Source organism: Cricetulus griseus, assembly GCF_003668045.3.
Source record: "Cricetulus griseus strain 17A/GY chromosome 1 unlocalized genomic scaffold, alternate assembly CriGri-PICRH-1.0 chr1_0, whole genome shotgun sequence".
NCBI lineage: Eukaryota > Metazoa > Chordata > Mammalia > Rodentia > Cricetidae > Cricetulus > Cricetulus griseus.
The window spans coordinates 49,212,073-49,236,135 of record NW_023276806.1 but is presented as its reverse complement, the minus strand read 5'-3'; the positions used below and the strand labels follow the sequence as shown (position 1 = coordinate 49,236,135).

Here is a 24,063-nt window from a genome sequence, read left to right as displayed (position 1 = left end):
CTGGTGTGTAGATGGATTTCTTGTAGGGGTAAAGACCAAAAGAGGATAGTGAAGAGATGTTGAAAATGAAGGAGATAAGAATCCATTCCTGACTACACTGACATTCCCTTCTCAGCTGAGTTCAAGGGCCAGAAGTTATCCCCAAACCTGAGTGGGCACTGGAAGTAGAGGCATTGCCCAGTGTCATGTGACAACCGCTTTAAACAGACATATGGGGTACTGCAGTTCAGTGCAGCTTGGGTTCAGGTACTGAGATAGGGACGGGGCATCAGTACAAAGAAATGAACTGTCCAACCACCAGATGAGTTTCACACAAGTGACTGGCCCCGAATAGCTCCAGCAGTCTTTATTTATACATAAAAAACAAGCGTGTTTTTCTCATGCTTGAGAAAAACTGACATCAACCTTCATCAAAGACAAATGTGACAAATATGTTTTCTCCCAACTTTTACATTAAAACATCTTTAAACCAAAAACAACACTTATCATTTTGCTAGCTTGGCCAGATACTGAGCCAGGTACATCCTGTGCTTGACATAGGTATACATTTGTAAGAACAACAATCTCATTCCAAATATATTTACGGATATAGGGGTGATCTCTGACTCCTATCTGTCAGCACTGAATCAGAACAGCTCCTGGGATCTGAAGCGATAGCTGGCATCCCCAGACAAGAAATCTGAGAAGCATCAGCTCCCAAAAAATTTTAGGGGAAAATATTCAAGAAAAAATGGGGTTTCTGGAAATGATCACATTTGTCCCATGGGTGATTAACAAAGTGACTCTAAAAACCACCAAGAGAACCATCAATATTACCAGAAGAGAGCACACAGGCTGTGTGGTCCTGGCAGTATTCTGCACTGTCCAGAAGTCCTTGCTGAGTGAGACTGTCCCCAAGGGTTATTGTTGAACAAATTCTTACACTGGTCCAAAACTGGGCTGCATGGCTCCCAACAATGGAGCTCTTGTGAAGCCACAAAGATAACAAAGTAAAACTGTGTGGTGCTATAGAGTCAACAGGTCTGGAACTTACAAACAACCCATGTTGGGCAGGGGAGAGAGTTTAATGTGATAAAAGTGGCATTCCAAACTGTGGGCTTGTCAATAGAATTGGAATAATTGGTTAACAATTAAAAATTAGAGAGCCCTATACCTCGTGCTAGGCGATGGACACTGCTGGTAAACCTGAAGATTGATACAGGTATCTGAGGAAATAATCTCTCAGTCGTAAAATTTAAATCATATCTCGTGGCCCAATCGTTCTTCCTATGTGACCTCACTAAAAATGTGCCTTGTCTTGCCATTCTTTACCTGTGTAGACTAATGATATTTGTTGTCCCCACCAAATATAAACAAAATCCATGCCTTGTGGTTCTTTGCCTTGCCATTTTTGCCTTGCCTTGCCTTTCCTAACAGAGATTCTATCTCCCCAACCAAATATAAAGCATTTATACCATTTACATTTACCATATACATTTACCAAAAAGGTAAATTGTAAAACATAAGAACAAGTAGATGCCATACAAAGCCCAGCAGTGCTAGGGAATATCAAATGGCAGCAAAGGAATGAGGATGAAAGGTAGCTGTGGTGGCATATGCTCATAACACCAGAGAAGGAGGCAGAGACTAGCAGATTCCTGGGGATGCGCTGCCCAAAGCCTCGCCAAAAAATGAGTTCCTGGCCAGTAAGAAACTCTGCCCTCAGGAGGGACAGTATAGATGCAAGATCTTAGGTTCATGGCTCAACTGCCACCTTTCAGAATTCCTGCCAACAGTAGTTAGGTGTTGAGGCCAATGTCTTGGCTGTGGGGCATGAATTTCTGGAGTGTGAGGGTGTGTAATGCCCTGGAGAAGGCCTTAGGGATTTAACAAGGACAGAGAAGTTGAGAGCACTGCTGTGACTAGGTGGACAAGACAACTAGAAACCAAATAGAAATGTGCTATTCATTGCTGTGTATCAACATTCCTAGTTTGTTGGCCTAATACAGCACATGCCTCTTGTATCACTGTTTCTCATGGGCCAGGGGTCTGGGCTCAGCTTTACTGAGATTCAGCTAAGTTGTCATCTGAAAGCTGTATTCTATGTGCAGTGACGGTCATGGCATCCCAGAGCCAGACTGGATAAGGATCTACTTCCAAGCTTGTGATGTTGATAGAGTTCAATTTCTGCTACCTTGCCAGATAGAGACCTCAGTTTCTTGATGGGTGACGGCTAGAGGCCACCTTCTCTTTCTTGTCAACAACCGTGCCAAAATATGGCCACCAAAGTCAGTAAAAGAGTCTCCAGGGAAGAGAGATGTTGTCATTGTAATAACACAACCGTGGTGCTTACATCCTATGTGTCTGTACTATCCCTTACAGCTTGGAACCTGAATGCCCTCCAAAGGCCACTGTTAAAGGCTTGTCCTTCAACTGATGGCACTTCTGGGGGGTGGTAGACCTTTTAAGATAAAGGGCCCTAGAGGGAAAGTGGAACTCTGGCTCCTCCTTCTGTCTCCCCCAACCTGCCTCCCCTCTCAACCCTCTCAACCCCGCTCCTCCTCCCTCCCTCCTACTCCCTCCCTCCCTTCCCCTGCCCCCCTTTTCTCTTGTTTCCTGGCTGCCATGGGTTAAGAGGCAGCCACAAGTACTGTGCCACTACAGATCCAAAGCAACAGGGCCAAGTGACCAGGGGTTGCAGTTTCTGAAATTTTGAGTCAGAATAAATCCTTCCCCCTTTAAAGCTGATTTATCCTGGGTGTTTTTCACAGTGGCAGGAAGCTGACACACCATTGGAGGGAAATCAGTCACTCAAGGGAAGGGAGTACACAGGGCATAAACTGGGAGTGTAGAAACCATATGGGAGTCTGCTCACCACAGGGGAGAAGGTAAGAAAATAGAGAATCTTGCAGCTTCTGAGTATAAATTCCAAGAAAGGTGAAATAAGAAAGCATACAGTATTTTAGCATGCAAGTCTACTGATGAATACAAATTCTAGATATTCAGATTATAGATAAAGCACATCTATTTTTTTCTAGGCATTATGTTGATGTCCATTTATATGGCCCTACAATCAGTGAACACCACTGAAGGAAGAAAGGTGGCTCTCCAGTCCCCAGTCAGTCTGGAACTCTTAATTCTACCATGGCCCAAGAAAATAATACTGTTGCAACGGCCACCTTTTGGTTGGTTCTGGCAAAGATAGACTATTATCTCATAAGGACAGAGGGTTGCAAATACTGATAAATGAGTGATGAGTTTATACAAGCCACCTCATTTGTTAAAAAGGTCTTATTATCAAAGCATTCAATTTGGTGGAGCAGTTCCCCGAAAGTACTAGGGAAGCTGGTTGGTTCTCTTGTTGAAGCTTTAGCACCTGGCTTAAAGTATTTCCAAATCAAATGGAAAATAGTTTACAGGATTAAAAAGACAATTCATGATGGAGTTGTTTCCTGACACGGTGGGCGGAGCAGGGGCACTGATACCCTAGGTTTGGATCTGCCTGGAACGCCAGCTTAAGAGGGGCTTAGGAGAACACCTGTCCTCTGTATAGAAATTAAACATTACTGTTTCTCCCACTGCAGGACAGATTCCTTAAATGAGCAAGCCAAGAAAGAATGACTGAGCTGGCTGGTGAAGGAGAAGAGAAAGGAGTTGGGTACTATTTCTAATGTGCCATTCAGCTGGAATCCCTGAACTGTCCAGTAGCTTCTGAGGGCTCAGGAAAGCAACTGTTGTCTCCAGCTTACCTTCCTAATGACCTCTGCTCCATTTCCAGCTGTGTCTTTTCATCTGCCCTCCAAAGTGTGCCTTGAGTACTGGGTTCTACCTCACTGAATTCCCTGAGGAACAAGTGCAGGTTGGACTCTAGATAACCACAGCCTGGTTCCTACCCTGACTCTTTCAGTCCCTCCCCTCCAATGGTAGCCTCCTGTGTACAAATCTTTTCTAATAAGAGAACTGCTTCCCAAGTTGTTCTGAGCCTGAAGTCCGTATTTTTAGAACACTGGGCGATGGATGTTATAAACACTATACAGCCTTATAAATCTAAATTTCATGAAGCACCATGTTTTCTTTTGTCTTTTATGCTTCTGACCTATCCGGTTATCCTTTGTGTTCTCTGTAGCCCCTTTGTCCCACCCAATGCCATTCACCTTCTCCAAGCTTAGAGCTGGCATCTGCTGAACCCTGTGGAAGCCCCTGCTTCCCTGTGAGAAAGCTCCGTGAGCCTCTCAATCCTAAATGTAGACTTGTCACCTACTTTGGCCTGTTAAACACAATAGAAATTCTCCAAGTGGTAACTTATGCACTGTAAGTTCCTGCATCGGCTTCCTGCCCATGCACTGTGAAGCTCCCTCTGTTCTGCTTGGAGGCAGAACACAGAGTAGTAGAACTCCTTGTTCCTAAAACAAATGGAGGTAATTCAGACAGAAATGTTTAGAGTTGGGACAGAAGTTCAACTTCTGGGAGGTCCATGAGGACAGAAGAGCTCTGGGGCCTGAGAAAAGGTTATGTAATACCATGACCTGGCTCACTCTGTGCTTAGACCAAATGGAATGAAATACTTTTGAAAATGGACAAGGATGGGCTTGTAATGTGCTTATGAGATTTTCAATGGAAATAATTATAGGTGACTTATTATGTGGAACTTAAATCCGGAAGGAAAGATTAAGTAGGTGTGTGTATATTTGACTCTTAATTAAGTAGACACTTCTCGCTGTGTTATTAGAAGGAAGTATCTTCAATGAAATAGGACTAGAACAAATAGCGTAATGTTCATATTGTTACAAGGTTGAAGTGAATTAGGATTATTAGATATCTCTATGTTTTATTGAGATGTAACATTTCTAATTAACATTTGGTTGTTGCTTCAGATGAGGCCTCACATATAGCCAAGGTAACCTCAAATTCATGGTGATACTGCTGCCTCACCCTCCTCAGATTACAGGTGTGTGCCACCACAGCTGGCTACCAGGTACTCTTTTTAAAGTGAGATTAATCCTCTTTGTTTCCTTCCTAAGTCTTGTTTCACATGAGAGAGCTATGGGGTATCGGTAATGCAATGGACCCTATGGCCTCTCAGGAGGACCATGCTTTGGGGGAGACTGTGGGATGACCTCAAATGTAACTTGGTTGAGAAAGCCTGCTCTGTTTTGAAGTGTAATAATAGGAATATGTGGCTCAGCTAATAAAGCAATCCCATGCAAGTGTGAGGACCCAGGTTCAAATCCCCAGCTCCCAAGTAAAAGCACCTCACAGCAGGACACTGTGGGGCATAGAGACAGGTGAATCCCTGGAACTTGCTAGTCAGCCAGCCTAAACAGTATGTTTCAGATTCAGACAGATCCCTCCATTAAAAAATAAGATGGAGAGCAATAGGGAGTCAGACACCTATCCCCCATCAGATGCAAGGGGTCCTTTTCTTCTCTCAAGCCATATTCTGTCTGGCTCCTCTGCCATGAAGAGATTAGCCAGGAGCTGTTGACAGTAATAACAGGTCAGCTGGTGGGTATAAAAGATTGTTTTCAGAAAGCAAATAAGGGCCTCAGGTTTTTCAGAGCATGGTGGGTTCTGAGTTTTCCACTTACACAGATCATTGGTTGAAAAGGTAACATAAACCATCAAAGAGGGAAAGTTTGGGACTTGCACCCACCAGGGGTGTCTCTGCCCCAGGGAAATTCCACCAGAAGCCCGATAGTTAGAGTCATTCCATATGTGGGAGAAGTTAGAAGAGATTGCACCCCCCCCCCAGGAGTGGCTATTTCCCCTCCCTGGGCAAAGCTGGTTACTAGAACAGTCAACGAAGAGAGCAGAGGGAGCTCATGGAAAGGGGAAATAAAAGAGATGAAAATGAACTTCTTTGTCTTGTTCCAGACCTTAAATTAAAGCCCTTAGCTTTCCCCACTTCAGTATGGCATGGGATGGTGGTCTGTTATATATGCCCCTTATTATGTTGGGTGCATTTTTCTATACCTAATTTATTGAGAGTTTTCAGTCCCAAAGGGATGTTGAATTTTTTAATGCTTTTTTCTGCATCTATTGAAATGATCACCTAGTTTTGTTCATTCTCTCGATGTGCTCTAGCCTATATATTCACTTGTATTCATTGACCTATGGTTGTATCCCTCAGATAGATCCCACTTGCTCTAGGAGAATAATCATTTTAACATGCTATTGGATTCAGCTTGTATTTTGTTTGGGGTCTCCAAAGCCCCTTCCTGTTACATTCTGGAACTTTTAATCTACATGATCTTGTTCAGGCCTTCTATAGGTACCCACAGCTACTGTGAGTTCATGTGCACAGAGCATAGCATTTCCAAGCAGTCCTCCCCTGTCCCTTTTATGAAATGTTCCTTTGAGCCTTGGTGGGGGGAAGGGTTTGATAGAGATGCCCTGTCAATAGCTGGTCACTCATAGTTGCTTATTTTAAGTACTTTGAACAGTCATTCTTCTCTCCATCTGCCTATACTCACTACAGAAAGAAGCTTTTCTGACCGAGGTTAGCAGCAGCACAAATCTATGGGTATGAATATAAATATTTAGAAGGCAGTTTGACAATAGGACCATTTAGAAAACCCACATCAATAAATTCTCCTGAGGGCCTATTGTTTCCCTAGCCATGTATTTTGAGCATGTTTACAGCACCTGACATTCATTCCCTCCTGTGGAGCAGGCCTCAAATCCAATAGAGAGTGGTTGGTTACCCCTACAGGCAGTCTCATCACTGTTGCATCAATGGGTATATCTTCTCTGGCAGGTAGGTGTGATAGCATACACGATCCAGCACATGATAAGACAACTGATGTCTTTTTTCCTCCAGCAATCTTTGCAGCACCTTCCTTCACTGAAATTCAGCTAGCAAGGAGAATTTCTGCTTAGTTCAAAACTGATTTCTCTGTGCATTACAACCAACGTGTGCGGTGTTTTCAGCTACAGAGTCTTTCTTACAGTCTAGTTAAGGTAAACAACCAAGAGGAATGACAATAGTATTGTTTTGGGTGCCTCTAGGCCTCCCTAGCCAATAACCCACAAATAAATGGATTTTTCATTCAATAACCATTTCTTCTGGGAACTGCACTGTCCAATCATATGGGGTACTTCCATTTAAACTCCAATTATTCAACAAATAATTTTTTAACTACCTTACATATGAGTTGAATTACAGAAGGCTTTTTACACATACTTGGTTTTTTTTAGCTCACCCCCCACATTTTCATCCCTATGTAAACCTTTAGGTTTTTGTAATGTGGGCCTGGGGTTAAATACTAGCCCTTATGATTGAAAGGCAAACACTTTACTGACTGAACCATCTCCGCAGAATTGGTTACTTGTTGGGAGCCGTGAAGCCTAGTTTTGGACCAGTATGAGAGTTTGTCCAATGGGTCTCCAGATAAGGCAAAAACCCATGGAGACAGTCTCATTCAGCAAGGACCAGTGAACTTCTGAACAGTGCAGAATACTACTGGGACCATGCAGCCTGCGTGCTCTCTTCTCTCTGGTAATATTGATGGTTCTCTTGGTGTTTTTGAGTCACTTTATTAATCGCTCATAGGACAAATGTGATTATTCTCAAAAACCCCAATTTTTTCTTGAATATTTTTCCCTAAAATTCTTTGGAAGTTGATGCTTCTCAGGTTTCTTGTCTGAAGATGACAGCTGTCACTTCAGACCCCGGGAGCTGTTCTGATTCAGTGTTGACAAGATTGAAGGCAGAGATCACGCCTGTATCTGTAAATATGTTTTGAATGAGATTGTTGTTATTGAAAATGTGTGCTTATGTCAATCACCTTTTAGTTTTGAAAAGACAGGATGTACCTGGCTCAATATTTGGCCAAGCTAGAGAATGATAAGTGTTTTTGGTTTAAAGATGTTTTGATGTAAAAGTTGGGAGAAAACATATTTGTCACATTTGTCTTTGCTGAAGGTTAATGTCGGTGGATGAGAAAAACTTGTTAGTATGGAAGAACATACTTGTTTTTGATGTATAAATAAAGACTGCTGGAGCTATTTGGGGCCAGCCACTTGTGTGAAACTCATCTGGTGGTCAGACAGTTCATTTCTTCCCTCTGATTGTCATGATAAAGCTTAGGGGGACCTTACATGGAGGACCTTGGTGGATGAGGTTGACCGAGTGGGGGGACGGATAAAGTGAGAAGTTTTATTAAAAAGGGGAGGGAAGGGTGAAGGAAAGAGAAGAGAAGTAAAGAGACACAGAGGCAGAGAGACAGAGAGAGAACAGAAGAGAAGACACATTAGCATTTCCATTGTTTAGGGTCTGTACTGAAATTTGCATTGTAGAAATGGCAGTATATTCATGTCAGAAATGATTTGGCAGAAAGCATTAACACTCTTAAAACTGACAGACATCTTTAGCACAATAAAAAGCACCTTAATTTTTAACTTGAAGTTATCATATAGTGGTATAGTTAGGTGTTTTGTACTCTGCCAGAGTTGCATTAGTAACTTATTAAAACTTTATTGATTAATGTTAAGACTATGAACAGTAGCATGATGAGGAAGAAAGAATTCTGATAACTTGCATTTGTTTAAGTCACTTTGTTATACCCTAAAACATTTTTAGATTCTTACATCTTAAGCTTTTATGTTTTTACATAAACTTTACACCTTAAAACATCTTTTTAAACAAAGGAATGGTAAGAAGTTATACTAAAATCTACCAGTTGTCAAACTGAATCAGAGTTCTTGAGAAGGATAAAATTTTACCTGAGTTAATGATTAGAGAATTACAGAGACTTACTAGCTGGCCACATGGACAGCCACTCCCAGAGTCCTCCACAGTTGTTGAGGGCAGAGGCTTTATGGACACCTGCCTTCTGCTGATAGTGTTGAGCCTGTGGATTAGAAGCTTTAGGAAGACTTGCCTTCCATTGACCTTAGCAATGTGGAGAAAGTCGATTCCATTGTCCTCTTGTCTACAGTCTGAAGAGTCCATTGCAGCAGTTGAGGTGAAAAGCAGTTTTGCTCAGTGGCTAGAATCACCACTTTTGTGGGTAGAGTTTCTTCAGTGTCTACCAGTCTTCTGGGAGGAAATGGGGTGGGGCCAGTAGTTGGCATGTCTCTCTGTTATGGAAAGCTTCTTCATAAAACATTTTAAATGCCATGTTCTCTGGATCTCTGAGAATTTGAGGACTGTCTGTCTACTGTCTCAATAGACAAAATTTGTCTTTAGTTAGTTGCCGTAAGCACTAAGGGGCTAGATAAGGCCTTATCCCTGTAATTAATTAATCTATACTTAGTATGGCTACGTTGACATTAGTGCAGGAGCTGTCTGGAGAAATGGATCCAAGCTGAGAGGCTGTGGAAGGACGGTTTACTCAGAGTCCTCTAACCTGACTATAATTTATTTTAACTTAGTAGGTTGGATTGATGCCTATAAAGGACAGAGAAGTAGAGGGAAAAAAAAAATCCCCTTTTGTAATAGGATCTTAACCTTTGTAAACAACTTACAAGAAGGACTGGGTGGTGTAAATATTTTGTTAATTTGAACTAGATCTTTATAACCTTAAATTTTATCATCAATTTAAAATAAAATTTTTATCATCCTATAAGAATACATAACAATTTAGAAATATTTGAGACTTATTGCTTCTTTAGTCTAGAAAGAGATATACATACATAGAGTTAAAGATGGCTTACATTTCTTAAACAGTAGCTGCATGTACACATACACATAGATATATTAAACAGGACTAGGTAAAAGTAAGAAGGAAGAACCAGGGTGTGATCTCTGATTCTCAAGTTGTAGCAAACAGACAGGACATTTAAAGAGACAGAGTTGACTTAAAACTGACAGTGTCAAGAAAGCAGATCTGCTTCAGATGGAACAGGCTGGCTTTTTGCTTGAAATGTGTGCCCTACCAGGTCCTGGAAACAAAAGGCAAAAAAGTAAATGAATTATGTCTGGCAGCAGGGTATGTCAGCAGAAGCTGGCTAGACTGTCCCTCCGCCTAGGCTGAGTGAAGGGAGTAACCCATTGTTGTTGTTAATGATTTATTTTATGTGCATGAGTGCATATATGTATGTATGTTGTGTGCATGGCTGGTGCTCACAGAATTCAGAAGAGGTCCTTAGCCCCTCTGAGTGACAGGCAGTTGGGAGCAGCCATGTGGGTGCTGGGAACTGAATGCAAGTCCTGGGTACTTAACCACTGAGCCATCTCTCCAGTCCCCTTGTAGTTCTTGTTACCATCGAGGGGTTTGTTTGTTTGTTTTTATCTTTGTCTTAGTCAGGGTTGCTATGGTATGATGAAACATGATGACCAAAAGCAAGTTGGGGAGGAAGAGTTTATTTCACTCACAGTCCCATATAATAATAGTTCATCATCAAAAGCAATGAGGTCAAGAACTCAAGCAGGGCAAGAAACTGGAGGTAGGAGCTGAAGCACAGGCCATGGGTGGGGGTGGGTGCTGCTTACTGACTTGCTCCCCATTGCTTGCTCAGCTTACTTTCTTATAGAACCCGGACCACCAGTCCAGGAGTGACACCATCCACAATGGGCTAGGTTCTCCCACATTAATCACTGATTAAGAAAATGACCTACTGGCTTGTCTACCCGATCTTATAGAGGCATTTTTTCAATTGAGGCTTCTCCTCTCTGGTGACTCTAGCTTGTGTAAAGTTGACATAAAACTAGCCAGCACAGTCTTCTAGTGTTTTCTTTTTGTTTGTTAACATGTCTTTCCTTTAATTTGAAGAACTCCCTTTGGAATTTCTGATTAGACAAGTCTGGTAAAATCTGAGGGATGTATTCTCTCAAGCTTTGCTTGTCTGGGAACAAGTCTTTTCTCTTCTTCCACCATGTAGGGCCTGGGGGACTGAACTCAGGTTGTCAGTCTTAGCAGCAAGTGCCCTGAGCCATCTCAGTGGCCCAATAAGTGCTCTCTGACCTCCTCATACTGGGCATCTGTGTTCTTCTTCAGGTTTGGGAAATTTTATGCCACTATCTCTTTCAATAAGCGTTCTAAACCCTTGTCATTTTTAAGCACCTCTTGAACCCCAACAATTCAAATACTCTTGTAATGCTGTCCCAAAGACCCCATACATTTTCTTCTATCTTCTTTGTTCTCTTAAGCTCACTAATACTTTTCTTTGCACTGTTCTGACACTGATACCTTTTATTACATTTAAAAATTGTCTCTTTTTTAGCTCAAAGATTACTTTTTTAGAATTTATTACTTCCACTTCTGTTAAATTTTTTCTTTTAAAGGATCCTTTCACTTTGTTCTCTTTAAGCTCATTTCATGTCCTTAAAGTGGCTGTTTTACATTTTCTATCCAAGAGTTCCCTTATACTAGTTACTATATGGTTGGTTTCTAGAATCTTACCTTGAATATTAGGTGGCATCATGACTTCCAAAAGTTCTTGCTGCTCTGTGGCAGCCTCTGAACACTAAAGGTTTATGTATTTATTCTAGAGTTTGAAAGCTGGCTTTGTTGGTGTAAATATTTCCAGAAAGTCAAAGTACGCTGCTTCTCCCCAGCCTTCTCTGAGCCTGTAGACACTCCCATTATTTTGGCAATAGATAGAAACCAAAGTTCAGGGCTTTTGGGGAGGTTGCTGTTGATGTGTTGTTGCTGCTAGACTGCTGGAGAAAGATCCAAGTTCAGATTTATCCCAAATGAACTAGAAAAGGACCTGGGAATGAACATCCCTTCCCCATGAGCCTCTTTCTGGGGCCAGGGTATACCAGATGCCTCATTCAGAGTGACTAGCCTGTAGTCAGACACTGTAAGATTCTGTGTGGGTCTGGGTAGAATGACCACAGATGGACTGGACTCTGGCTCATGTACCATACCTGCCACTAGCAATGCCGCAATACTGTGCCACACTGTGTGTTCACAACCTTCTGAGACCTTGCTGAACACAACTCTGGGATAGTACCAAGGCCCACAGCACTATGGACTGGCTATTGCTGAAGTGAGCTGATGGCTGAAGATCCCTACAGCCATAGGTGGTGCTGTCCAGGATAGAAGTCCAAAGACAGGCTGTTCCAGATGTTCTACTTATGAGTTCTATCCTGAAATGGGGGACACTGGGACCTGTTTAATGTTAGGTTTCACCAGCCTGGCACTGATTCCAAGATGAAGTCCTATGCTTACTACCCTATTCTAGCCCTAGAATGGAATCTTGCTCCACAGCATAGAGTAGGAGTAATGTGGGTGAAGACAAGTCCCTTAACCTCCAAGGGTGACATTAAGCTGGTTTGTACCACAGTTTAACCTGAGCAGTGATCTGCACACTCTTAGGGAGGGGGTTGCTTTAGGGCCACTCTGAGACTACCAATGACACAGGTAGTGTCACCAGAACACAGATCTCTGCCTGGAGCCAGAGTGGACATAGAAGATCTGTCTGGGAGCTATGGCCTGGGCTAGGGACCTACAGCTTTTGTCTGCTTCTAGGACTCATCAGAAGAGGTCCAGCATCAAGCTCTAGGGAAAAGCCATATAGTATTTTATACTCTGCTCCCCAGAAAATAGAGTATTGCTTCCCTCTGTGCTTAGCTAATACAGTTCTAGTGGCTCAGTCTGCAGAATCTGGTCTTGAGGCAGGGGTAGGCAAGTCTGCTGAGGACTGGTTTTAAATCTAAATCCTAGTACTTTTCTCTCCCGGAGCTTCGGGAAGGCAGGCAATGGCAACACTACCCTTCCTGTCTTTTTCAATGTGTCTTTTCTTTTTCATATAAGAAAACCAGTCACAATGACATCTCACCTGGATTGAATATTTTGGCAGGGACTGGGGATGAGGAGGTGGACAGAGTCTTGTTATGCAGTTCAACTTGCTCAGAACTTAGGATATTTCTGCCTCAGCTTCCCAAGTGTTGAGATTATGGATATGTCCATGGTTCATCTGACTTTCTTAGCTCTGTGAACAGTGTAATCCTGTCAACAGGTACTGTAACAATTCAGGCAAACCTAGCCCCACCCCTTGGGAACCTTGCAAAGCAATACCCTGGCTCTGTAGGCAAGTGCAGAGGTCCCTTTAAGAGAAAACTGAGCCCACTTCTCTCTTTTTGTCTTTTCTGTGAGGAAGCAGCTGTCTCTATCTCTTTGTCTCTCTCTTCTCTCTTCCCTTCTTACTCCCTTACCTTCCCCCAATAAACTTTCCACATAAGTCATGTCTATAGGTCTCTGTCTGTCTCCCACCTGCCATTTGTCCCTCACCCACCGTGGGACAGCTAGCTAAAGCTTCCATTTTAAGCTGTATTACACCAGGTCTGTCTTCAGGGAGGACTACTGGAGTCACACTAAGTGGGCATCTTGTTCTATATTTCTGTATTTTTAATCTTTTGAGGAACCACACTTATACATTCCCACCAATGATGGGAAAGACATTAATGCCTCCACACCCTCAACAAATATTTATTTTTTGAATTAACCTCATTGCAGTTTAGCTGTGCCTTTCTCTAATCAACGATTCGTGATTTTCCAAATGCTTCCTGGCATTTGCATATCTTTTTATAGAGAAATAGCTGTTCAAGTCTTGTCCACTTTTGAATGGTCATGTTTGCTTCTCATTGTGGTGGTGACCATCTGTGTTTGTAAAGAAAGATATGCTGGACTCAGCTCTAACTACTCATTATGCACGGCCTATGGCTGCTTCTACTGGAACAAGGCAGAGATGAAGTATGTGAAGGACACTATATTGCTAGTCCACCCACAATATTAGTCTGTGTGGGAAGTGTTTATAAGTCTGTTTTAAATCCTCAATGTACTGCAGTCTGGATTAATGTTGTATTCTTTCTACTTAACTTTTATTATACTATCACTTCTAACTTCCATTGCTTTTTTTCATTTTATTTAACTTTATTTCTTTGAAGTTCTTGTACATGGTGGGTAAATGTTATACTACTGCCTTATAACCTAATGCTGTTTCCTTTTTAAATTTTATTTATCTCTAAAGTTTAATGAACCTATAACCTAACTAATTTTGATCTTACAAATTTCACAAATTTTGAGCATCTCTGGGCTTTGACATTACTAGTTTTTTTATTGATTGATTGATTGATTGGTTGATACCAAGAGACCAAATCACTCTATGCAGCCCAACCTGGCTTAGAATTCATTATGTAGACAAATCTGGCCTTAAACTCACACAGATTCCCCTGCCTCTGCCTTGTGAGTGCTGGGATGAAAGGCGTACCCCATCACACAAGTATAGTTCCATATTTTTAATGACTCATTTATTTCACAATAACTCTCACAAGTTGCCTGCAGTCCTTAGTTTCTTAATAGCTGCAGGTAACTTCTGGCAGTTGGCATGTGAACAACGTCCAGAAGGGACCTCCTCCAAATCTACTTCCTGTTACAGGCCGTGCTGACCAAGGTCAGAATCTATGGTCTAGCGGCTGACACAGGAACCTCTTCAGCAGATGCTTCTCCAATGAGTCCAGCTCCTTTGTGTATGAGCTGATACAAAATACCATGGCACGGCTGATCACACACTGCTGTGCTGCGGCCCAGCAAACTAGGCCTGCCCCATCTAAGACCATGCTCTTCCAAGGACAGCTGGGGAGCCTCTTAAATCCTTGGATAGGGAGAGACTCTGAATATGGAAACTCTCTGCATCTCATTCTATACCTCCTCAGGCTAATTTCCAGAGTGCTAAACACTGCTGGCTGTATAGTTTGGCACAAGCATTGCTGAGCACAGTGCTTTACAATTTCTGAATGCAAGAGTAATGACGGTGGGCCAGGCTCTCTCATACATACCAGAGATGAAAAGTCTAACAAGACCTGCATCTTCCCCTTGATCAACTTAGGATGGAGTTTGGTAAAATACCCCAGACACAAACTGCAAACAGTAGAGATTGTTTATGGGGAAACATCCCGAGAATAGGAGGAGAGGTGTCTAGTTTAGGGAAAGCTTCTGGGAGAAGACCACAGAAGGTGCTTAGCCTAATGGAGCTTCCATCAGACCAGAATCTCTGCACATTTCTGTGGGGGAGACATGGGGACTGCTGAACGAATGAGGAACCCCAGAACAGAAGCAGCACCTTCCTATAGGAATCCCAGGGTGGGCAGCACAGAACTGTAAATGATCTTATACTTTGTGTGACCACCAAGATCACACACACACACACTCCTGTCCCTTCTATGGGCAACAGAACAATGACTGTAAGACCCCCGGAAAGCTCAGGCTTCCAGGATCTTAGCCCAGGACCTCGGCCACCCCAATCACCAGGCTGAGTCGAAAGCTTGATGCAAACTGCATGAGGCTTTATTGTTGTTAAACGAGCTAACCCCATGTTAGCTTGGGTCTTTCATCCACCTGCCATGGCAGATGGCTAGCAAAGACAGTTCGAAGCAGCTGCATAGAGATTTTATAGGGCAGCGTAAGGAGAGTGTCTAGGGGTACGCACAGGCTCAGGATTGGTGTGCCTCCAGGCTTGGAGGGCTTGCCCTGTGTTGATTGGCCAACTGGTTGTTATGGCCCATAGGCCCTCCCATAGGGTGGTTGCTATGTTCTGTGTGTCATTGCTGTGTGCTTGTCCATAAAGCACACCCAGAGCCATAAAGCATACCACCACCAGCTAACTTCTGATTGGTTCCTTGTCAGGAGGCAGGCATCTGACCTCTAGTGACCAAGGCAAGGTCAGAAAAGCATGTGTTACTGTCATGGCTGCCGAAAGGGGCAGGCATCTGACCTTAGTGACTAAGACAAGGTCAGACAAATACGTGTTCGGCTGTTATGGCTGCCGAAATGGGGAGCTGGTCCCTTCATGACCACCCAAGCAAGTCAACGCAGTTCTGAGAGCCACAGGCAACAGGACACAGAGCAAATGTGGTTCAGATTTTACTGAGATCAGCCAGGGCTGGACAGTCCCATATTGGGGGACTAGGGTCTACAAAGTAGGGGCCTGGTCTTTCTGATGATGCTGGACAGCCTCACATTGAGGATGGGTACCTGCACATAGGCAGGACTGCTTTCTCTGGAAGTTCTGGGAAGTCACAGAGCCAAGTGCATCCCTTCATTACCCTCAGCAAAGCTGAGTACCACTTGGATCCAGGACAGAGACAAGGAAGGGGAAGAAGAGACTCTGAAAGAATGGGGAGATGGAGTTACAGAAGCTTGACTTGGAAGAGGCTGAGTGGAAAAGGGGGTTCACTAAGGCCATCTTTGGCAAGCACAGCCATAGATCTCCTCCTGGGCCTGGTATTAAGGGGTCCTACTTCCACTTGGCTGTCTTCAGATACACAGGCCTTGGAAGGAAGCGGCTAGACTTCACGTAGGCAGAGATCGTCTTGAGGGCCTGTGAGTGGGAAGGAGAGAGCAGGGTTCAGGTCCATAGGGCCACTGGGCAAACCAGCTCCACCCTATGAACTCCAGGTGGGCCCAAGATGTGGAGCAGAGCAGTCAACCTCAGCTCTGAAAAAGAATCTCTTTAAATTCCTTTCCCTAGTGTCCTACCTTAAGAGGGACATCAATGGAGAAACAGCACTATCCTGAGGGTTTGGTGCCCTCTAAACGGTACATCGTAAGTGTGGAAAAACCACTCAATGATCCTGCACCACGAGTCCTATCAGGAGGGAACCTCAAGTCCAGAGAGGTTACATAACTTGCTCCTATCCACACAGTTCTGTCACTGTCTGCACATTCTTTTCTCACAGGGAAGTTCCTGCCTGCATTTGCACACGGAGGAAGGAGTTGGCAGGGAAAAAGGAGTTCACAGAGCATGCCCGAGTAGCTTGAAAAAGAGTCCAGCTCTCACCCTATGACTCAGCAAATCCTGGGTAGGAGTATCTAAGATGGAGGGAGGCCCACCAGGAAAGGCGGGGCAGGGTTCTGATCCATTCCCAGAGGGAAGACAGTCCAAATTTCTCCACCTGGTACCTGGTCCAATATTACTATACCCCAATCAAACTTACCTCTAGCTCTAATACAGGGACCATGACAAATTCAGTCACTCTGTGAATTTTACCAAGATTCAGTTTCCAGATTCAGCTACTGAAGAATTCTAAAACCCAGGACTACCTGTTAGCAACAAGCCAGAGCACCAGGCCTCAGGCAGCAGCTTTTAACTCTCCCTTCCCCCTTTCCCCATGGTGATGCCAGCTCTTGCATAATCCCCAAAGCCATTCAACTTGGATCAGAAACAGAGCTAAAGGGAACTAGCTGAGAAAGCACACCACTTGATAGGAAGTGGGGAATGAAAACAGATTCCAGGCCTGAGAGGTGGGGGAAGAGACAGAGGGAGGGAGGGAGGGAGGGAGGAGGAGGGAGGGAGGAAGGAAGGAAGGAAGGAAGGAAGGAAGGGGAGAAAGAAAGAAAGAAAGAAAAAAGAAAGAAAGAAAAAAGAAAGAAAGAGACGAAACCAACACCACAAACGCACATTAAGTTAATGCTTTCAATTGTCTAATAAAGCAGATTTGGGGAGGTATCAAACACAGGGATGCCACCCTCCTATGAGGGCCTCACTCAGTCCAAGCACCTTTCACAGCTTGAGCCCTCCATGTGTGCACAGTGGGGATGTGAGAAGCGAAGTGCTCGCTCTGCAGGTCAGCTAGGAAGACTCTCTGTGTCACATGAACCCTGCTGTCCCTTGCCTTGCTAACACCTAAAAAGCCAGTTGTTTGCACAATTCCATCACATTCTACTTCTCAAAGGAGTCCCAGACAGGAAACTCTGGTTGAACAAAGGCCTGAGGCTCTTCTTTTCAGCACAAAATAGGAAGCGCATCGCCCATAGAAGTCCGGGGCCTACACAGAACAGGCTTGCACAGGTGATTTACCCTGCATCTTGGTCTCAGGGGTCTGGTAATTCTATCCACCTTATAGTAATCTTGTAGTGATACATTCGATCCTGTGCTGAACACGGGTCCTCTCAGAAAGCCAGTGCTCAAGAAATGCTAACCACTCTTTTAATTTTCATGCTGGAAAGGGAGGAAGGAAGGACACCCAAGAGGAAGCAGGATCAGGAGTCACCTCAAAGCGGGCCATGAAGTCCTTCAGGTTTGGGAAGGCGTCCAGGCACTTGGGCTCAAACAGTTGCTGCTGGTCAAGGACATCATAAGCGAGGAAATCCACATAGGTGACCTGCAGGAAGCAGGATCAGTGGGATGGGATCTGCCAGCCTGGAAAGAATGGCAGCTCCTCCTCCCCACCAACCTTCCTCTCCTTACCTTGTCCCCTGCAAACCATGGCCGCTTTCCCAGGAACTCCGAGTAGAGCTTCATCTTCTCTGGGAGACCCTCTAAATACTCTGGCTTCCGTTTCTCCTGAGGTGTGGTGGGAGGAGGGATGGACTATGTACCTGACACACTCTGGACTCAGATGGCCTATGCCATCAAAGAAGCAAAATACTAAAAGATCTCAGGGGTGAAGGCAAAACTCTTCCTAGTGGATGGCAGAACAGTGGATATTTGGGTACGTTATTATAAAGTGAAGGAATGTTTGATGTTGAAAGGAAAGAATGCATTGGACATTGTCTCTCTGGCCACCCCCCTACCCCCCCCACCCCCAGTTGCCTATTGGGAAGCAGTCCTATGGCTACTGAGGGCACAGTTCTGGAGGGAGAGATGGCTAAGCTCTGAGAGATGTCAGGGGCCATTTCTTTATTTTAACTCATATTCTAGGAACAGACAAGAATAGCTGGGACAGATGGCCTATGGAAATTAAAGGAGATGAAAAGGACTCTAAATACATATTCTAATGCTTAAAAACTGTATTTCTAGCTTGAGGAATCCAAACCATATCCTAGGAGTGGTAGAAACTGACTCACAGTGGTTATTTGGCCCGATTCTGGATTCATGAAGGCCACTTTATTGCTGGGATAAGTAAGTCCTTAGACAATCAGCAACACTAGAGTAAAAATGCTAAACTTGCCCAATACCGATGTGAATATAGGACTTTAACCCCTAACCCTGTCTTCACCATCCACTGGGTGACTCACAAACTCAGGGCTGTAGCAGACCATCGCAAGCTGAATGCGGGTGTCCATGACCTGGTTCTCCAAAATGTCCACACGAATCCTTTCCTCTTCTGTCTCCCCACCTGCAGCACACACAGCAGAGACTCTCAGCATAGCCCACCCCAGCCAAGCCCAGGGAGGTGACCACCACGCCCCACCCTGCAGCCAGCCCCACTCACACAGGTTGTGCTTGCGGGCAAGGTAGCGCAGGATGGCGTTGCTCTGGGTGATCTTGTGGGACCCATCAATTAAGTAGGGCAGCTGGAAAGACAAGCAGGGATGGTCAGATGGGATATGGGGACCCTGCACCCCTTCTCTGGTAAGGACAGGCACAGGGCCTGGCATTCAGTGTGCCTGGCATGGAAAGCCCTCCACCAGCACAGTGCACACTGAATGGAAGAGCTGGGACAGATGACATGTAGAGCTGGGACACAGCCCGTCCCAGAAACACTGTGCAGCCACCAGAGATGGGAGCAGGAGAGCTGAATGATGCTCTGATCCCAACCCCCCTCAGCCAGGTGAGGAGATGAGGTGAGGACGCCATGCCCTCCCCAGACCTGCCCTTCCCAGCACCTACATTGGGAAAGTCCAGGCCCAGCCTGAACTTCTCATTCAGCCACTGGCTTTGGTCATAGTCAGGAGCTGTAGGGGCAAGAGAATGTGAAAAGAAATCACCCTAGTTCCCACCCTCCTATAGGAACCTGAGCAAGGATTCAGGCAACCCCCATCCCCACCCCCTCACCTTCACCCTGAGGCAGGGAATCTGCACCTCTCATACAGAGTGTCATATTCCAAGGTTACAGGAGTGAAGAGTATTTGGGACTGTGAGACTAGCAAGCATATCTAGGGTTTACAAAAGGCTTAGGCAAATGCTAAATCACAAATAGAGGAAAAGCCATAGCCTGCATTGGAAGACCAAACTGCCCTCACGGGGGTTTCTTAAAGGTGTAGACTCTAGTCCTCGATGGAAGAGGCCCACAGATCTGGGCAACAAGAGGCATGGAACAGGGACTCTTGAGGGCCACCAATCAGAAGTTGGGCAAGAGTCTAAGAAGGTGTCATTACCGTCCCCCATGGCATATCTCTTCTCCTCATAGCTTGTCTCTGTGTATTCCAGGAGCAGGCGGATGGCGTGACATAACTAGGACACAAAGCTGATCAGAGAGGCACTGGACCCCCTGACTATGTGACCTCTTCTCCATATTTGAATCCCTACACTTTCTCTATCAGTACACACACACACACACACACACACGCACGCACGCACGCACGCACGCACGCACGCACGCACGCACGCACGCACGGGGAGGAGAGAGGGAGAGAGACTGGTCCCAAACATCTAGAGCTCTGAGAAGTACAGGCTGAATCCAGCAAGGCCTTACAAGGAGGATCCATTTCCCAAATCAGCTCCCAACTACTCCGCACGTTCCCGCCCGGCGTCCCCATCGCACTCGGGCTGTCAGACCCCTCTCTCACCCCACGGATATCCCAGTAACCCAGTGTCACGGGCATGGTGCTGGTGCTGTCTGGCCTCAGCGGAGCTATGTAAACTGTGATTGTACCCTGGTGCACAAAGAGAAGCAGCTGGATTAGTAGCGAGTCGGCCCTCCCTTCGTGGCCCCGCCCCTTCCTTCCAGCCCTGTCCCGCCCCTGTAAGGATAGGCTCTCGCCAAGGTCTTCCAACCCCTAAAACCTAACGGGTGGCTCCGTAGGCTCTCTCCCTGCCTGCGCCGCGCCACCGCCGCTGTCTCCTCCTTTCCCCACCCCCCAAGCTGCCAGTGCCCCTGGAGAAAGGCCAGATGTTGGAAATGATTTCAACTTCTTTCCCCTCCTCGTATCATTCCACCTGTTGCTAGCCCAAAATAGAACACCCCAACGAGGAGTTTGGTCCCCTGGAACAGCAAGACCGTGGCCAATTTGCAAAACAAACAAGGAATGGCATTTGCTCCTCTAAGGGCACAATAAAATGGACCTGCCCAAGGACAAAGGGCAGACAGTGATTTCAAGTGGTTTCGGTGTCTTGACTGTGCTTGCAACTCTGGACACTAAGGGCACTGCGAATCTGAGAGATTCCCCCGCAGCCACAGTAGTCAGCCATTTCTTCACTCTGACCACCAAAGTGGCCAACCAGAAGCACAGGGCTCACAGCTGGAGTATGGTATGACGGGAAAGCATGTGTTCCAAAGGAACAGACACATCTCCTGCTTCCAAAGGACAATAGGATGCCGTCCAGAGGGGATCCTTGGAGAGCTTTGCACAAGACACAGGGAACCCAAGGCCAGATCTTCAGCTATCAGGGTCCCTGACCCATGTGTCTGGTATGGGAGGGAGGTTCAAAGGAGCTTTTCAAGTCATCCTGTCATCACAGGGTCTTGTGGTACAACCTCCAAAAGGACAATGATGGGGAATGTCCTTCTGTATGCTGTGAATATATGTTTCTCTTACTGGTTGATGAAAAAAGCTGTATTGACCAATGGACAGGCAGGATGTAGCCAGGCAGGAAATATAGGTGGGGCTACCAGACTAGGAGAATGCTGGGAAGGGAAGACAGAGAGTCTCGGGGGAGATGCCATGTAGCTGCTGAGGGAGCAAGAGGTCTGGGCATCACTGGTAAACCAAGACCATGTGGAAATATACAGATTAATAGAAATGGGTTAATAATTAAGAGCGAGCTAGCCATTAAGAAGCCTGAGCCATTGCCAAACAGTTTATAATTAATATAAGCCTCTGTGTGCTTATTTGGGACTAAACGGCTGTGGGACTGGGTGGGACAGAAACTTCTGTCTACAGGACAATGTCCTGTCAAGAACACTGTCCCACCTGCCAGCCCACTTCCCTGAAGGCAAGATTGTTTCAAGATCAAGAGGTTTGTGATAAATTGAACTTTAGTTGACTTTGCCCCATGTAAAGGAAATGGCAAGACAGAATGAATAACAGAAAATGATGACCTAGACCTTGCAAATCAAAGGGCAAAGCTGTTGCTCTGTAGAAAGTACATTTGGAGAATTAACACCAGTTAGGACTTCAGGGTAAGGTGTAAGCATTCCTGGGACAAGTAGAAGCTATCAGCACTAAGGGCAGAGAAACTACACACTCTGTGGGTCTTTGTGAAGCTCAGCTCAGAAATCATGTCATGGGGCTAGCGGGATGCAGTGCTATGGTGAATCCTCCCAGCTGACATCACTAAACTTCACCTGAGCTAGAGAAGGAGCCTAATGCCCCAAAGTAAATTCTCACACAGCTCTTCCTAGACCACTGTCCACTGCAAGACACAAGTGCATGCGCACACATATGTGTGGGTCTCTGAATCATTGTTAACTATCCATGTGCTGGATAGTTTGTATCAACTTGGCAAAAGCTAGAGTTGTCTGAGAAGAGGGATCCACAACTGAAAAACTTTGCCCCAGTAAGACTGGCCCCTGATCTAAACTGTGTGCCATTATCTTGATTAATGATCAATATGAGAGGCCTGTCCCACAGGGATGAGGTATGCAACCTCTGGGCTGGTGGTCTTGGGTGCTCTGAGAAAGCAGATTGAGCAAGCCATGGAGAGCAAGCCAGTAAGCAGTACCCCTTCATGGCCTCTGCATCCGCCCTTGGCTCCAGGTCCTTGCCCTGTTTGAATTCCTGCCCTCATTTCGTACAGTAATGAACTGGGATGTAGAACTGTAAGCTGAAATAAACCCTTTCTTCCTGGAGTTGCTTTTGGTCATGTTTTGTCACAGCAATTGAAATCCTAACTAAGACAAGGCATGCATTGTTTTCGTAGTTATGAGCAGGGAGATATAAAATTCCTGGATCTAACAGAGGAAATGATTTTTAAGAAAAACTCTAACATGAATTAAAGTAATAATCTTAAAAATATAGAACAAGGATCCGGAGAGCTGGCTCAGTAGTTAAGAACACTTGCTGCTCTCCCAGAGGACCCAGGTTCAATTCTCAGCACCTAAAGGCAGTTCACAACTGTCTGTAACTCCAGTTCCAGGGGATCTGTAGAACCCTCTTCTGACCTCCACAGGCAAAAGACCCATGCCTAAAATAAATTTAAAATTTATTGAACAAATTCTGGAGATTGGTGTTTATCCATCTTGCCCTTCCTTACTACATTAAGAAAAAGAAAAAGCAGTTGTTGGCATCTTCCCACAGACTGGGCCTCATGCACAACATGGCTCTTCTATAGACTGTAGTGGTTCAGGAAATATGAGGCACACCATCCTGTTTCCACACTCTCAGAAAAGTGGGGAGGAAGGCAAGGGCAACACACGAGGAGGAGCCATGCTGGTCAAGGTCCCCTGTGGAAATTTCTTCACAATCTCTGAAATGTCACTCACCTACACTTAGAAAATATAGAATACAAAATAACATTTTCTAAAAATAAGAAAATAAAATCTCATCCGTAAGATACTGACAAACTGGAATTCAGTAAATTTCCCACATACTTCGGATATTAAGAATAAAGCAAAACAAAGTTTTCTAGAAGCCGAAAAGCAACAAAACCTGATAGAAAACAAGAAACATTTCTAAAAATAAGAACAGTGAAACTTTAAAAAATATTTTCAGTTATTTATTTTTATTTTATGTGCAGGTATTTTGTGTGAATGTCTGTGCCCCACATGTGTGAAGTGCCCTCAGTGTCCAGAAGAGGGCATCAGATCCTCTGGAACTGAAGTTACAGATGACTATGAGCCACTATGTGGATGCTGGGAACTGAACCCAGATCTTCTAGAAGAGCAGCCAGTGCTCTTTGAAGGGACTCTGCCAGCTTGAGTGTGACAGGCATGGCTCTGGCAGGCCTTGTCCCTGATTCTCTTTTCTTTGCAAACAACAACAACAACAAAACATTAAATTACCTCCCTAAAAGCTAGCCACTAAAGTCTATTCCCTTTATTTGGCCACTTCCTCCTCCTGAGACTACCAAGGTCCAGCTATCAAAGTATTGCAGTCCAGCAATTAAAGCCTCCTTTGGCTCACCTATTAACTTGCCCAATTAAAATTAAATACTTCATTCTGACACAGGTTTCCCCCTTTACCTTTATAAACTGACATTTTCCTATGGCCCACGCCTGGGACAAGTATCCCTGCCCCCTCTTGTTCTCCTTCGCCCTCATCTCAATCTCCTTTATTTGCCTTGTATTCCCTGTCCTCTGTCCCTCTGGGG

The 24,063-nt window shown here is 44.8% G+C and overlaps 1 protein-coding gene across 3 annotated transcripts; it reads right to left on the bottom strand.

Annotated features, from left to right (window-relative positions):
- Positions 1 to 15,622: 15,622 nt before the first annotated feature.
- On the bottom strand, positions 15,623 to 20,417 carry LOC100750937 (glutathione S-transferase Mu 2). 3 transcript variants are annotated; one of them, XM_027395467.2, is made up of 8 exons: positions 20,382 to 20,417; positions 19,971 to 20,046; positions 19,483 to 19,547; positions 19,085 to 19,166; positions 18,888 to 18,988; positions 18,118 to 18,213; positions 17,921 to 18,031; positions 15,623 to 16,248 (listed from the first exon to the last, which is right to left on the bottom strand). In XM_027395467.2, exons 1-8 carry the CDS (start codon positions 20,415 to 20,417, stop codon positions 16,165 to 16,167), a joined length of 651 nt encoding a protein of 216 aa, XP_027251268.1. In that variant the 3' UTR covers positions 15,623 to 16,164. The 3 variants fall into 3 exon arrangements, with proteins under 3 accessions (XP_027251268.1, XP_035306991.1, XP_035306992.1); XM_035451100.1 differs by lacking the exon at positions 17,921 to 18,031; XM_035451101.1 differs by lacking the exons at positions 18,888 to 18,988; positions 19,085 to 19,166.
- Between the last annotated feature and the right edge of the window lie 3,646 nt (positions 20,418 to 24,063).